The sequence below is a fragment of the Calonectris borealis genome, chromosome 4 (assembly GCF_964195595.1).
Source record: "Calonectris borealis chromosome 4, bCalBor7.hap1.2, whole genome shotgun sequence".
In the NCBI taxonomy this organism is placed as follows: domain Eukaryota; kingdom Metazoa; phylum Chordata; class Aves; order Procellariiformes; family Procellariidae; genus Calonectris; species Calonectris borealis.
The window spans coordinates 42,061,025-42,076,586 of record NC_134315.1 but is presented as its reverse complement, the minus strand read 5'-3'; the positions used below and the strand labels follow the sequence as shown (position 1 = coordinate 42,076,586).

Below are 15,562 nucleotides of genomic sequence, written 5' to 3'. Positions count from 1 at the left end.
TGCCCAGCCCTTTCTTCTCTACTTGGAGGTATAGTTCAAGTCAGAGCCCAGTTCAGAAACATGGCGTTTCATCTTTGTGTGGGGCACATGTCGTCCGCTCAAGTCTGACGCCGTAGTCAAAGCACAAGGCCAGCTGACAGGCCCCAGCCAGGCAGTGAGTAACTGAACAACGCTGTCAGGCTGGAAAGCATCAATGGTATCAAAAGCGCCTTTGTCCTACAGATGGTCCCAAGCCAATGGCTGTATCAGGCAATCATTTTTCAGGCCCTGTGCCAATTATAAATGAAGCTGGAAAGCTGTATTTTCCCCAGTTACTGCGTGACAGAGCTAGGCTGCGTGCAAAGCTAAAGCATGAGGGCTGAGGGCTTGCTTGGTTGCAAATGCAGAAGATGGGGCCATGTTTTACACGCTCTGTGGTATGAGAGAACAGGCATCTGCTGAGACAGGTCAGAGGGTTTCTTGGGTCTAGCAGGGAGCAGTGAACAGCAGCCCCACAGATTGAAGGTGAAAGGCCAGCCTGCTGTTTGTTAATAACGTGTCTGGAAACTTAGGTGCAGCCTTGTTTCAAATCAACAAGCAGACAGGAATGAATGAAGGGTACAAAGCTTAAGTCAAAGGAATAACAAAATACAAAGTGACAGGTGGTGGCAAAGCAGAGCATTGTGTACTCACTCAGGACTTCAGCTAGTAACATGTAGCATTGTTGCACACTATGCAGAGGAAAGATAATTTTTATATCGGCCAGATTTAGCGTTAACTAGAGAGAATTTGCTGTATAATGGAAGGTAGCATAGAATGATGAGATTGGAGAGACCTTGGGTCTTCAAATTTTATCTGTCAGTACAAGATTTTAATATTAATTGGCTGTATAGAGAAGTATAACTTTTTTTCTGACCAATTTTTTTCTCTTCTCCCTCCTAGTCCTAACACTGTGTTTCTGTCCCAAGGAGGCTGATTTTATAATAGTATCACTAGGGAGAAGACGTACTTGTTGATTTAAAAATGAAACGTTTTACAAAACAGGAGGCTAAGAAAGAGGAAAAAGAATCTGTGCTAGTCTAAACATTGAGATCCAGTATTACACAGATCCTGATTTTCAGTGGAAGGGAATAAAAAAGCCCCTAACTGTTACCACGTCTCGACTTTCAAACAGGACACAGCCCTGGTGGTCTTCAGAAACCACAGAGGAGTGGAAAGGGCAAAGGGATACCCCGGATCAGTATGATCTGATTTAAAAGCTAGCTGAGCTTTCAGGTGTACCGATGCATTCAGTGGGGTAGTAGTCCTCAGGCCAAGGTCCAGAGAGCAGCAGGAATTGGCCCCTCAGCTCACCAGCCACGCACAGAATGAGAAATTTGGAGAGCCACCCACTGGGAAAGATGAGGAAGGTTCTGCAAGAGGACCCCTCTCTTGTAGCAGTGATGAGAGTGAGAATATCGCAGAACCACTGTTCCACACCATTCCTCTAGGTATTTGTTATTCATCATTTTGAGCTCTAGGTTTATTACTTAGCTGTAGAAAGGTAAAGGGTAAGAGAAAGGAAATGGCTTTTGTTGTTTTTTCCTTATAGGAAAATCATCTCGGGCTTCTCTTTTTCTAAAGAAGCAATACCGTAGCTTTTTTTCTGTACCAAATCTTACTTCTGAGTTTGCTTATGAAATGGTAAGTTATCTTTGTAGGGAGTCCGTGATGCTGCTTCCGAGAAACATGAAGAAGAGTGGAAAAAGACTTAACCTTTTAAAAAGCAGGAATTGGTTTGAAAATGAAGTTAAAGCTGTCCACTGCATTTTACTGCAGATAAATGAAAAATGCACTCTGGGGGAAAAAAGAAATAAGCAGGACACAGGGGCAGACTGAGAAAATGCTGTCTAGAAAACCTGTAATACAGAAGTAAATAGGGAGTGACAGCAGCTAACAGAGAGAACAAGGGCTTACAGTGAGATGCACACAAAAAAAGGCAAATATTCAGATATATGCCTGTGTTTTGTGCCTGCAGGTGGAGGGAAACAGTAGCGCCTCTCAAATGTGGCATTTGGAGGATGGTACAGCATTGAAGATGAGTATTTTTAAAAGCTGTATCTTTCATGAAGGCCATGGAAAGAAGATAGCTATCACAATGAAAGGGTTAAAATCTGGGAAATGCAACAGAAGTATTCAGGATCAGACCCATACGACACCAAGCTTCAGTTTGGATTTGTAGATACTGGTTCTGTCAGGGAATGTACCCACTGCAGGGCGCAGGGTGTAGAACCAAAACGACTCTGAGATGAGGTAGCTGGGGTGCTGGAGGCAGCCTGAGCACAGCGTGGGGAGCTGCTGCTCTGGATAACGAGCCTGAGCAAAGTTCCACATGAACCATCACAACTAAACAGTTTCCACTAGCAAAGTGCGCCCATTTAAAGAGAGCTTCACTTTCTCAATGTTATGCCTCTGTTTATACTATGGAAAATCAAAAGTCATGGAGAAAGCCAAAGAATAGTACTGACACAAAAAAAAAAAGGAAAAAAAAAACCTCACAGCTCTCAACAGAGCTCCTAGGTAGCAATTAACAACCTGCAACCTGCTTTCTGCAAGGATCGGTCCATGGGAGAGGAAAATGCACTCTGCATCTTTAAATTCGGTGCTGTCGGACCTGTCACCTTCATCTGATGATTGAAAGGCTGCAGTGTGACAGTATTATTTCAGACAGCTGGTGTCTGATTGAGAAGGATTCCTCTATTAACTGTGAGCCTCCAAGATTCCTCTCAGGCAGCGAGAAAAAGGGCTTTAACAAGCTGCCTGTAGTTCCCAGGTTTCACAGTAGAAAGATGAAGATCATTTAACGTGTGTTTTTTGAAAAAGATATTCGAGAGACAATGTGCTAACAGAGTCCCACATAAACAGAAGGAAATGTTCATCATTCATGATGAATCATGTTCATTAAACATGGGAAAGATGCTATGATGGGAAGATCTCTCTAGGTAGCTTCTTCAGACCCAAATGAGAGCTAGAGGAATATCACTAGCAGAGGCTTTCTGAGTCCTAGGTAGCTGTAGTCCTAGTGCATACGAGTGCTGCTTTAGCTGGGGTAACTAAAGGCTTTAATACAGCATATCCCCCCTCCTCGCCACAGTACCGTGTCGCCAGAGATTGTTTTCTTCTCTGCCGTAGGGATTGTGCCTTCCTGGGGTGTGTTCCACATCGCCGCTGATGCACTTTAATTAAGGCAGTTGGCATCACTGAGTCGTACACAGGCAGGATCTTGTTTAACCAGCAGCTGGGATGTGCGGAGTAGGGAAACGTGCATCAAGCTTTGTGTGTGGTTTTAAACGTTTTTCACTAGTAATATATCATTATATCGCCTGATTGTTTTTCTAGCTCTTCACCTTTGGTTGGAGAGAAGACATCCGCCCCGGGGAGCCACTTCACACCAGGAAATTCTGCTTCGACGCCATTTCGCACAGTAGCCCCGTCACACTGTATGACTGTCACGGGATGAAGGGAAACCAGCACTGGAGCTACAGGAAGGTTGGATTCACTCTGGGGCGACTCAGAGGTTCAGACTGTCTTGAGCCTGTATTCAGTTCAGCACAGGCTTGTGTTTTCCCATCAGAGAAGTTTTGTTTTAAAATCCACCCAGTCTGATTCCAATTTAATTTTGTGGTAATCTCTCTTGAGTATGTTCCTTTTAAGCATTCAGCTATCTAGGTCAAATTTAAATGAAAATGCATCTGATCCAGCTCAGAGGGTGTCTGTGTTGGATCTGTTCCCTGAAAGGTGTTTTACCATGCTGGTGCTTCAAGATGCTTGTGTCATTTTAACAGAGGCACTGTTAGAAATATTTTCATCCAATGTGACAGCAGCAAGAAATGCTGCTCATGAGTTAAATACTATTATTTTACTACATTTTAAAGATTACAAGTGGCAGAAAAATCTCCTCAAAAAAAAAACCCAACCCAACATTAAAAGCACTGCTGTAAGCCCAAAGAAGGCAGGAGTTTATAAATTAAAGATAAGCAGCTTAGACACTACTTTGATCTGCTAAGTTTCAGCCCATTTTTATAAATCACTGGAAACAGGAGGTCAAGCTAGAAATTGTCTGAGCCTCATTCAGGGCAAAAAGTCCTGGCAATGCTACTGAGTTGTTGTTGTTAGGTTTTTTAAATGGTTAATCAGCAAGTTGCCTTGATGAAAGATTTCACTAATAAACTCTGTATTCCATGCAGGATAAGGACGTACGTAGTTTTGCCCCGACCCTTTTTCTGAGTGCCTACTTATTAGCCTGTACCTTTTCACCCTATTTATGTTGCTATTGGAGATCCACCACAAGATTTTCCAGAAGCGTAATCCCTTTGAAACTGTATTACCTGTAATAAAGTTAGAAGGTAGAGGCCAGATATTTAGAGGACATAAATTGTCATAGCTGTATTGCTGCATATCTGGCTTTATAATACCATAATAATACCTGCTTGCTTCAAAACCCTTCCAATTTATCTTTTTGCCTACCTAAGCTGCAAGAAAGATGCTTTCATACCTTTAGCACTTCATTGGTGCCTAATGTAGCTGGTTCATAAGACAAAATGCAGGTCTGGAGCTGCCCTCTGTAAGGCTCATCACCTTTGATGTGGACAGAATACAGCAGATAACTAAAAAAAATGACATTTGAAAAAATACACACTGTGATTTCTATTAAATCCTCTGCACAGCTTCATTTTTCATTTCCAGAAGGCTGACAGGGCTCATATAAAAATTCTCAATGCAAGGCAGGCATTTCCATCTCAGCAAGAAACACCACAAAATTTTGTTATGATGGAAGTGCTGACACAGTCTTAACTGTAATACCAACCTGACAGCAAGCTGATTAGTTTGCATAAACCTTCAAATTAAGAAACTGCATTAGAATAATAGAATTATGTATACATGGTTTTCTTTAGGCTTAATTTTAGTTTGGCTACACAGTAAGTAGGTTTTTATTGTTTCACATAGTCTATTTCCTCAGATACAGGGCAGATTTACATTAGAGATTTTTGGTGGTACAGCTATATCTCCAAAATCCTTATGATATAATCCTTATCTAGTTTTGAAAGCATCTTGGCAATAGGATTTACGGCGTTTCCCCTCCAAAAAAAAACCTGTACAAGAAAAGGATGTTATATCGGTTTACCTGCACCTGTACTAAGAGGATGGTATGCTACTAAAATTGCACCCTAAATAAATAATAGTAGTAGTCTGGTTAAGCAAGAAGTGCCTCCTTTTAAAAAATAGAGAGCAGGTCAGCAACTCTTTTCTATTCTCTGCACCACTTACAGACACTATAGCCTCCTAATGGTCACATAGCCATCCTGCCAATAATTCTTCCCATGTTTTAGGAAAAATGACCTCGTTTGTCAGTATCTTATAAGATGCTTAATATGAAGCATTTCTTACTATGCCGTCATACTGTTCCTATAAAACTAGAAGATAAGAGGTTTTTATTCTTTTAAGGATGAGTCTTTTCTCATGATCATTTGCATCCTCCAGCCACTGGTAAGAAGTAGTTAGGGCTCTGAAGTGATTACAAAATGCTGCAAATACAGTTTGAAGCCAGGCACTGGTTTAAGATTCCATATTCTTAGAGCGTAGAAACCCTAACAACCTGTATTTGGATACTGGCAAATAAAAACAGCTTAAATATTTTAGTGGCAAGTAGAATACATGAATATTTTACTTTGGGTAAGGATGCTCTTCTGAAAAAATTTCCAGCTTATCCCTATTATCTGCCCTTTGTTTCTCATTGCAGTGCAGTCTCGGAGTGTGCAAACTGGATTCTTTTCAGATTAATTAAACCAAAACTACCACTAATAAACATGTGTCAAAAAACTGTTCTTATTCCCATATTGCTAATCACATATACAGCTACACGTTAAACTACATCTGAGCAACTATTTGAAAGTGTAGTAAATCTGTGATATTAAATAATCAGGTTTTTTAGGACCAATCCAAAATATTGGTCTACAATAAAACAGCCAAGTATACCTTTAAGAAATCCCTGTAAGCAGCGATAGTGTAGAATGAATCCAAGTAACACCGTAAACACTACTGTGGATTGGAAACAGAAGAAAGGGAGTTTAATACCGGGAAAATAAATATTGACACCGTAATGGGGGTCCCATCAAATGATGGGAGCAATGTGAGAAATTAGATAGATAAATGTAAATAACCTGAAATTATTAGAGATTTGGGAGAATAGTGGCTTCCCAAGCTAAAGCCATTTCTTTGACTCTATCTGAGATTCCTAAGCATGCCAGAGCCAAAGATCAACAGTGCCTACAAATTTCCATTCCTCCCAGTGAAGGAATACGCCTCTGGTTTTCAATGTAGCATCATTCTGGGTTGACAGGTAATACATTGGTTCTGATAAAGTATGATTCAATTTATGTGCTCTAGTCCCATTAGTGCTATTTGTAGAGCACAAGTATTCAAGAGGGGTCTGATTTAGTAGGTCTTTAAAAAGAAACAATTCTGCAAAATCAATTTCTTTATACTATAATTCTACCGTGAGCCTAGTGATTATGATAGATGCTAGACTGACGATGTCAAAAACCATGCCCAGAAGAGCGTGGTTTGCTCATACTCTCCTGACAGCTTCAGGGACAAACTGTAAGAGTAAGTTCACTCTTCACACAGTAGGTACATAGATTATTTCCTCAGACAACCGAAGACATGTCATTGTGATAGTGACTTTTATCATATGGACATCTGTCCTGCTGAAACTGCGCTGGGGCTACCAACTAATGTCAGATAAAGTACTGCAGCCACCAGCTGATAATGACTTCCAGTTGCTATTGACCTTGGCCATAGTTATAGCAGTGACCTAGAAGAAATGAAAGGCTCTGTGTCTCATTACCAACCCCCTAAACTGTCGAGGCCCATTATCTTATGGAGAAGTTTCTCCTTCTGCAAATAATCTTCAGACTTGCCTTCACGCAGAAGAAAAAAAAAAATCGCTCTGCTGTTTTCAGATGTTAGAAAAGTCTCCACAAGAGCTCTTGTGGCTTTTTAATATTGCTATAAAGAGGAATTTATATATTTCTCTTGGAAAGTTCTTCTTGGGGATGCACGCAACTGTTACCTCTTAAAGTCCTAAGCCTGTTTCCATTGAAATCGGTAAGAGCAGCAGGCTTTGACCTTAGGTCAGCGTAAGCTTGAGATGATAAATTAATAGGCCTTTATATATGGCTAAGTCAGCCAGAAGTTTTTCCAGAGTGGTGACTTTGTCCCTGTTCTTAAAAGACGCTTTTCTTTCCTAATAACCAGACTTTCTAAAAGAAAGCACCAACAACGCTTCACTCAAAAATTGCATCCCCTGGATATTTCTGTGAGAAGAAAGACCGCAGCTCTCTTCGGAAAGGCTGGAGTGTTTTTCATAGCATGCTTTTTGTACTGAAGCAGTTTCCTTTCTTCTTGTACCAGCTGTCCTATTAAAGCTTCTTGTATTCCAGCGTTGGCTTCCTAATAGCTTGGCTGATCCTCATGCCCAGCTATGACACAAGGAAAACCAGATGCCACCTTCCTGCGAGGCCCCACAGCAGGTGGGGTGGCCGTGGCACACTCACTGTGTCCTGGTTTCGGGCAGTGCCACTCCATCAATCTCTCACAGAAGGACAGGAGGAGCTGGCAAGGTGCAAACGGGTGCCTGCACCCCCCCGCAGGGTGCGTGGGAGTTCTTGCAGGCCCACCTCCTAGTAAGGACACGGCAGCCCCCTATGCAGGGTACAGTTAGCCCCTTCTTGCAAGATGACGTATCCCACCTGCTCACCTCATAGAGCAAAACGGAGCATGACAGAAAGACCTCTACCCATTCGGTTTAGTCCTGTCGCCTTTGATGGCGTCCCTCTGAATTACAACCTTGTGCGTGCGTGTGTTTACCCACTGTTTTGGGGGAAGGGCAGATGCTGGAGGTGAAAACCAGTGTTTGTGAAAGGCAGGCGTAACACCGTCACCCCCAGCCAGAGCACGAGATGCTTTTGACTTTGCTCTTTGTTGCATATGTTAATATAAAAAAAGGGCCTTGTACTTTACCAGTGTTTCACAACCTCCAAAATCAATCAATTTCATCTTTCCTAAATTTAAAAAAAAAAAAACAAACAAACAACTTTCTTTTTCAAAAGTGTTTTTAAATAGCTACTATTTCTTACTGGTTTATTGTGTTATATTTATTTTTGTCTTCACACTTCTTCTTTCCATGTGGGGTATTTTTAGTTAAAGAGAAATTTCTGTATGATTGTTGCTCAGCACCCAGAGCAATTCTGTGAGTTTTTAATCAATTGCAATTTGACAAGTAGCCTTTTTTTTTACTCTCACAAACTGGGCAAGCAGGCACATCCTGGATTACTACTAAAATACTGGCAGGGCATGTTTGGCATGGAGGGGGAAAGCCTGGATACATTTTACAGAGAGTAATCTGAAATTTATTTCAACAGATACAGTAAATGCATAGTCCCTGGAAACTTTCAAACTTTCAAACTTTCACTCCCACATCTGTCTCTCTCAAACACTTGCCTACGTAAACTGAATATGTTGAAACTACCTAACCCGCAAATACCAGTTGCTCGTCTGGATAGCTTCTGCTTTACCAAAAATTCACAGGTTATTTACAATTCGCTCCAGTTTTGTGAAGTAAGAATCAATAAAACTAGTAATCATAAATATCCTTTCTAAAGCAACTTAAACCATGTTTATCCTCCCCATAGGGAGCTAAAACAGTGTTAGGATTTCCTTCTCACCAGGAGAGAGAGCGTCTTTCAGTGGCTGGTCTTATCGAGGCCATAGGCAAAGTCTGCATTTCATGGTCTGAGAACTGAGATCAGTCCTGGCTCTCTCTGTCCATCACACTACTTCAGTGTGTGTTAATAATTCCTTTTAATATTTTCCTCAAGTTTAAGAGCATCCATTTTCCAGACAGATTGTTACATATCATCCTGCCCAGAAGCACGGTAGAAACTGTCAAAACCAAATACAAACAAACAAACAAAAAAAACCACTTTTCAGGTTCAGATATTTAAATAGGATCCAGGGAAGCACATGATATGCAAAGATTATTAAAATACATCTATTTTTTCATTATATTATGTGGTTGTTAGGTAAAGACCAGAAGGTGTCTCCTCATTCTTTCTTGAATCCCCAATTTCGTGACGGGTAATAGCCCAAGGGAAGAAACCACTCCATTCTCTACAGCTTCCTAATAATAGCTGTGGTTATTACACAAGGTTAGCACACAGAGACCACAAAATCATTTCAGATAGGGCTGTGTTAATCCATGTTCTGTAAAATGAGAACACTTCCGATGACTTGGCATTTGCCACTTAATTCTATTTTTTTCTCATTCCTGTAGGACAAAACTTTGTTCCATCCAGTAAGCAGCAGCTGCATAGATTGCAACCCAGCCGAGAAGAAGATTTTCATGAACAGATGTGATCCTTTATCTGAAACTCAACAGTGGATTTTTGAACATATTAATATGACTGTTTTAGAAAAATTTAACAGCAAGGCCAGTTCCTAGAAAGAAAAAAAAAATGAACACACCCAATTACGTACAGACTGCAGATTACATTTTCGCCAGCATCTGGGTCAAAGGAGTCAGGAATTAAATTTCCTAGATCCAGGAAATCTGTTCTGAGGATTAAGAAAATGCCACAGCAAGAGCCAGCAGGCTGTCCTTGTGGATGTACAGTATCTGAAGAACTTGGCCAAGAGCCTCACCGGATGCTGCTGAGAACTTCAGGCTGAAAGTTCCCTTGCTGGTTGAGGGAAAAAAATTGTTTAAAAACTGTTTAAAAGTACTCCAAGTTAATAAAGTAAAACAAAACTCTAGAGTTTCTCAGGTCAAATCCTGCTGTAGTGAGTAGCTCAGAACAGACATTATAATTTGGGATGGGTATATGGTGTGCATGACGGCTACAGGAACCTGAAGAAATCCCAGGTTTTAGAACTAAACATGCTGGTAGAAGAATAATGATGTCCCAGCACTCCCTAGACAAGATATATGCTCTGTTGACATTCTCTTAATAAAAGGTTGGGTTAAGCAGGTTTAACCCTCAGAACTGCTGCAATTAATTTTAAATACCTCCCTTTTATATTCTATTCATTACCAAAATAGGAATGGTAGAAATTTTAGGGTCTAGAATTACACTATAGTGAAGCATGAAATAAACTGTAAGGTTTTGCCCTCACATTTCCTCCCTTCAGGAAAAAAAGTAAAGCAATCAAATTTCTATATATGATATATTTAGCAATTATGATTCAAATCCCATTGTCACACACAAGGTGAAATTTTTTTTTCAGTGACAAATATAACAGCAGCAGCTGCAGCACAATGGAAGGCTTGTGGACTAGCTATCTTTTCTCAAGAAGAATCCTTACCAAAGTATAAATTAAATTGAAAATGGGCTGGGGAAAAAAACATCAGGAGAGTAGGAAATAATTGCGTACTGCATCCTGAACTAGGTTAGTCAAATTAACGTTGGTACACTGCCATCACCTAAAAGCGTGTTGACTCCCTGCAGTGCAACTTAAAAGATCTTGCAGAGATCTTGCAATGCTCTTGACGGATAGGAGTGGAGAGAAAAATTGACATGAAACTAGTTGGGTGGTTTCAGAGTTTTTGAAATCCGTGATGGAAATCCCATGAACTTTCCAGAGTTAGCAAGTGAATAGTATTGTAGATCTCATGACGGAGGAAACAAGAAGTGCAAACAAGTTAAATGTTACAATATTTTGGTACTTTAGGCACAGGCACAATTCAGGGTAAGACAGACTTCTGTCACACTGATGATCATTATGGCCCGTGGTGTCCCTCAGACTCATCAAGCTGTTGGCATGAGAGGCCTCTAAAACTCGTTGGGGGGGCCTGTGGTTCTTCTCAGCAGAAATCAGTTAATACTGATGTGTGGAACATAATTGTTAGGTTTGGGATTTTTCAAGGTAAGAGCTAGTATAAATTTATATCAAGTAAGTACGTGGACTGCTTTTACTTGAAAGATGAATTTACAGATGAAAGCACCATAAATGCAGATAGAGCACATCCTCTAAGAGGTGGCTGTAACAGTGCTTTCAGGTTCCAGAAATATCGTATGTAATTAAGTTGCTTATTCTGATTGCTGGAGAGGTGGCTGACTAACCAAAATACTGATGTGCAATCTACCCTGTTTTGAGGCAGTAGGGTGACTGTGTTTTGTTTATTGCTCCTTCAGCTGTGTTTATGCACAAAGAGCAGTGATTGCATCCAGAGGATGGTTCTAGAACCAATAACTATGGGCAATTTTATGGCAGCACCTTGTAGTTGTAGATTAAGACCCAAAATTGTAGGTTTTTAGGAGGGGAATGAGATCCTGTAGCATTCAGGCTGCATGCACTTGGAAATTGTGAAATGCATCCATACATTGAGGAATTGCTGCAAGTTAGTGAAGATGTCTTTCAAATAATCGGAGAGAAATGTGTGTATAGAGTTAGACTTCTCATTTTATGATTTTAAAATAAGTGAGCTTGTTTAAGTATTGTTTAAATTTAATTTGAAGATATGGTGCACTCAGGAACAGAAGCAGTAAGGCTACTGCATGAGGATACTTCAGATTTGTTTAGCTATCAGTACGCAGAACCAGACTAGGCACTGCAGACTGTCAGCCTTCAGGTGCAGTGCTCGCAGCGTCATTATTTGCAGCCTGAACATGAGGAAAGAGGGTTTGGGAAAAGAACAAAATGGCTGCCTAAAAAAACGTAAATGCAGCCCTCAAGCTGCTGATTGCAACGCCCCAAACTGTCAAAGTCCTGGAAGCAGTACTGTATGCCCAAAATAGAAAGGCAAAGGAGAATTGCTAAACCAGCTAAGCAATTTATATTATGCACAGATTGATAGGGTTATATCATTCAGTGTCTGACTGTATCTCAGTCGTCTGATTTTGAAATGTCTAATGGGAACGAGGCTGCTGGTGGTGCAAAGAACTTCTATGCCTTTTGCATCCTTCGTTAAGTAATATTGCACAGCATCTTGCACTGCCAAAGGAAACCTTCCCCTTACTCGTAGCTGGACACTAATTGTAAGCTTTAGCAGTCAGAAAACAATCTACATAACTAATATTCAGATGTTCTGGGGAAAAAATATGATCCACATAATGTTTTCAGGTTTTATAGGCAAAATATAAGAAAAATGTATTGGAGTTTGTGGTGAGTCAACAGTGAACAACTGTTGATCAATCTGGAAATATAAAGGTTAAATGAAGGACCGTATATTGAGGAAAGTTTAATAAGAACTTGCCACAGTGCGGTGTAGAAACACATGCGCACATACACACATATATGTGTGTGATATATATACATACGTATATGTGACCAGTGGAAAGAGGTAGATGGAGGAGAGAGGTTTGTTTTCACTTCATGGGCTGATCTTTCAAATATTTAGTGTAACCAGAACTGCACAGAAAACAATGATAGGACACGTTAGACTAATGGTGAAGAAAGTTATATCTCACTGATTTCAGCTTAAGCAATTTTCTCTTTTTTAATAACTGAGACAAAAAAAGCTAGCATGCAGCTTCACCATAGACAACTGTAATCCTCCTACTATGGGTATAAGGTGGCCCTAGGGACAGAGTGCTTCAGAGCTGTGCTCCTGTGACGTTGGGGATGATGGATTTGCAAAATGGTTATGACTTGCTAAGCACAGGACTCCTTCAACAGAAAGTTTTATTAATAATAAATGACTATCCCTACCTCCAAATTAAATTCTCTCTTGGGCGTTCTCCAAAGCTTTCCACTGATAACAGCATTTCATGACTAATGTAACATTCAGAATTTCTTTAAGTCTTCCTACAACCATATCTTTTCTACCCAACAAATATCGGAACAACTTGATAGAATGGACAGATATATCTTCCTCTCATATTTCACCAGGAGCATTTAGCTTTAATATGCATTTCTTCAAAAGACTATGAAGTTTCTTCACAGAATTTTTTTTTAAATACCAGAGAGTTCTGAATATATTTTGAATCTAGGGCACAGGTAGCATCAGCTGGTGTGGGCTCATCATTTCAGAGGAGCTATACTAATCTGCCCCAACTGATGACTTGCTTCAGTTTTTTTCAACTAATTATTTTATGGCTGAGAGGGCTTTAATCAACATGTCTGAAAAGAAGATCTTTGTATCTTAAGATACAGCATCTACCCTAAACTTTTTCCATTTAAGGTTATCTGACTCTTTTTGTGGCCATCAAACTACTACTACAGGAGAGAGCAACTTGAAAACTGGAATAAACACCAAGTGCAATTAAAGCTCTAAAATCACATGTGGTTCCCTGCGTATATTCCAGAGTCTAAACTAAACAGAAGCCTTGGGGAAGAGGGCTTAAAGGCGAGAGAAGGAGCTGGGAAACAAAGCGTTTCACGTGTGGGACAGCAGCCTTGTGCAGAGGCATGACAAGACTTCACTTTTCATTGTGCACAGTCTTATTTCAGAAAAATGAGATTGCTTTAGAACAAATGTTTCTGCAACATTATGGATATTTTAATGATATAATGCATACTTCCTGGGTGTTACCAGTTTAGGAATAAATGGTCTGTAGCTGCTGAACTAGGTCTTCCTCATGATAAAGATAGACTAAGCTTGAAAGGAAGCTGACAAGCACTTAACAACCTTTGATTACTGGCAATTTACCAGGCATCAAAGTCTCCATGACCTCAGTGAAATCAGATGCCACAGAAGATCATAGACGAAACGCATATAAATAGCTTAACCAAATTGATTTGATGGGTTGCACCTCTATAAGAGTGGATATCACCTTTGTTTAAAAAAAAAAGTCATCATAATCAGAATTCAGTGGCATTTTTACTGATAACTTCTGCAAGGGACTGAGTGGGGCCCTTGTAACCTACCCAGACAGATTGGGGATGGAGCATTTTAGGAAGGCAGTATTAGGAGGCTTTCAATGTGGCTGCCACCAGGGATGTATCCATTTTCTATTTAAAGAGCATCAATCTTTAATGCTGTTAGCCCTGCATTTTTCAAGAGAACACAAGATGTACATTAAAAAAAGAATATGATAATGGGTTTATTTTTGTTTTTTAATCCATCAAGGTTGATAGGGAAACCATTTCAGAACGCTTGAAAACAAAAAAGCTGATCAGAAGTAGCTTTTTTATAGCTGGTATTAGTATTATAAAGTTCATTAATTCATTTGTTTAACCCTCTTCCAAATCTGTTCCATATATCCTCTTTGAAAGAGCACAAGGATCCAAGAGTGCTTTTACATAACATTTTGAGGATCTTGCCCTGTCTGAAAGAAAGTTTTGAAAGACCTTTAAAAAATTAGCAAGTATAAGACAAAAGGTAACAAAAAACCCCCAAGGAAAAATACCTGGCTATTATGTCTAGTGTACCAAGAGATTTTGCTAAACTTCTTGTTCTAAAATAGTATCCAGTGACTGGAAAATTTTAGATTAATAAATAATATAGTCTAGTAAATTTTTAGTGTGTAGTGCTTTCTATTTAAGATTTTTACTCTTAAAAAAAAATCAAATTTTAGTGAATCTGTATAGATAGTTGCTGACAGGGGGTTTTTTAACCACGTGTAATACATCAATCTGTCCTGAGGTCTCCTGTAATTTCATATTTCATAGAATCATAGAAGAGTTTGGGTTGGAAGGAACCTTTAAAGGTCATCTAATCCAACCCCCCTGCAATGGGCAGGGATGTCTTCAACTAGATCAGGTTGCTCAGAGCCCCGTCCAACCTGACCTTGAATGTTTCCAGGGATGGGGCATCTACCACCTCTCTGGGCAACCTGTTCCAGTGTTTCACCACCCTCATTGCAAAAAATTTCGTCCTTATATCTAGTCTAAATCTACCCTCTTTTAGTTTAAAACCATTACACCTTGTCCTATTGCAACAAGCCCTGCTAAAAAGTCTGTCCCCATCTTTATTATAGACCCCCTTTAAGTATTGAAAGGCCACAATAAGGTATCCCTGAAGCCTTCTCTTCTCCAGGCCGAATAACCCCAACTCTCTCAGTCTTTCCTTGTAGGAGAGACGTTCCATCCCCCTGATCATTTTTGTGGCCCTCCTCTGGACCCGCTCCAACAGGTCCATGTCTTTCTTGTGCTGAGGGCTCCAGGTGGAACAGTACTCCAGCTACGGTCTCACCAGAGCAAAGTAGAGGAGCAGAATCATCTCCCTCGACCTGCTGGCCACACTTCTTTTGATGCAGCCCAGGATACAGTTGGCCTTCTGGGCTGCAAGTGCACATTGTTGGCTCATGTCCAGCTTTTCATCCCCAGTACCCCCAAGTCCTTCTCGGCAGGGCTGCTCTCAACCCCTTCATCCCCCAGCCTGTATTGATACTGGGGGTTGTCCCGACCCAGGTGCAGGACCCTGCACTTGGCCTTGTTGAACCTCATGAGGTTCACACAGGCCTCACTTCTCGAGCTTGTCCAGGTCCCTTTGTATGGCATCCCGTCCCTCAGGTGTGTCAACCATACCACTCAGCTTGGTGTCATCTGCGAACTTGTTGAGGGTACACTCGATTCCACTATGTCATTGATGAAGATATTAAAC

At 40.5% G+C, this 15,562-nt stretch overlaps 1 protein-coding gene across 1 annotated transcript in view; it reads left to right on the top strand.

Moving 5' to 3' along the window:
* The window catches only part of GALNTL6 (polypeptide N-acetylgalactosaminyltransferase like 6), a 496,893-nt gene extending 487,225 nt beyond the window's left edge, over positions 1-9,668 (top strand). The window contains exons 11-12 of the mRNA XM_075149329.1: positions 3,358-3,507; positions 9,353-9,668. Of these exons, the coding sequence (XP_075005430.1) occupies positions 3,358-3,507; positions 9,353-9,520 (318 nt within the window). The 3' untranslated portion in view covers positions 9,521-9,668. The remainder of the gene's footprint in view (positions 1-3,357; positions 3,508-9,352) is intronic.
* Positions 9,669-15,562: the final 5,894 nt, after the last annotated feature.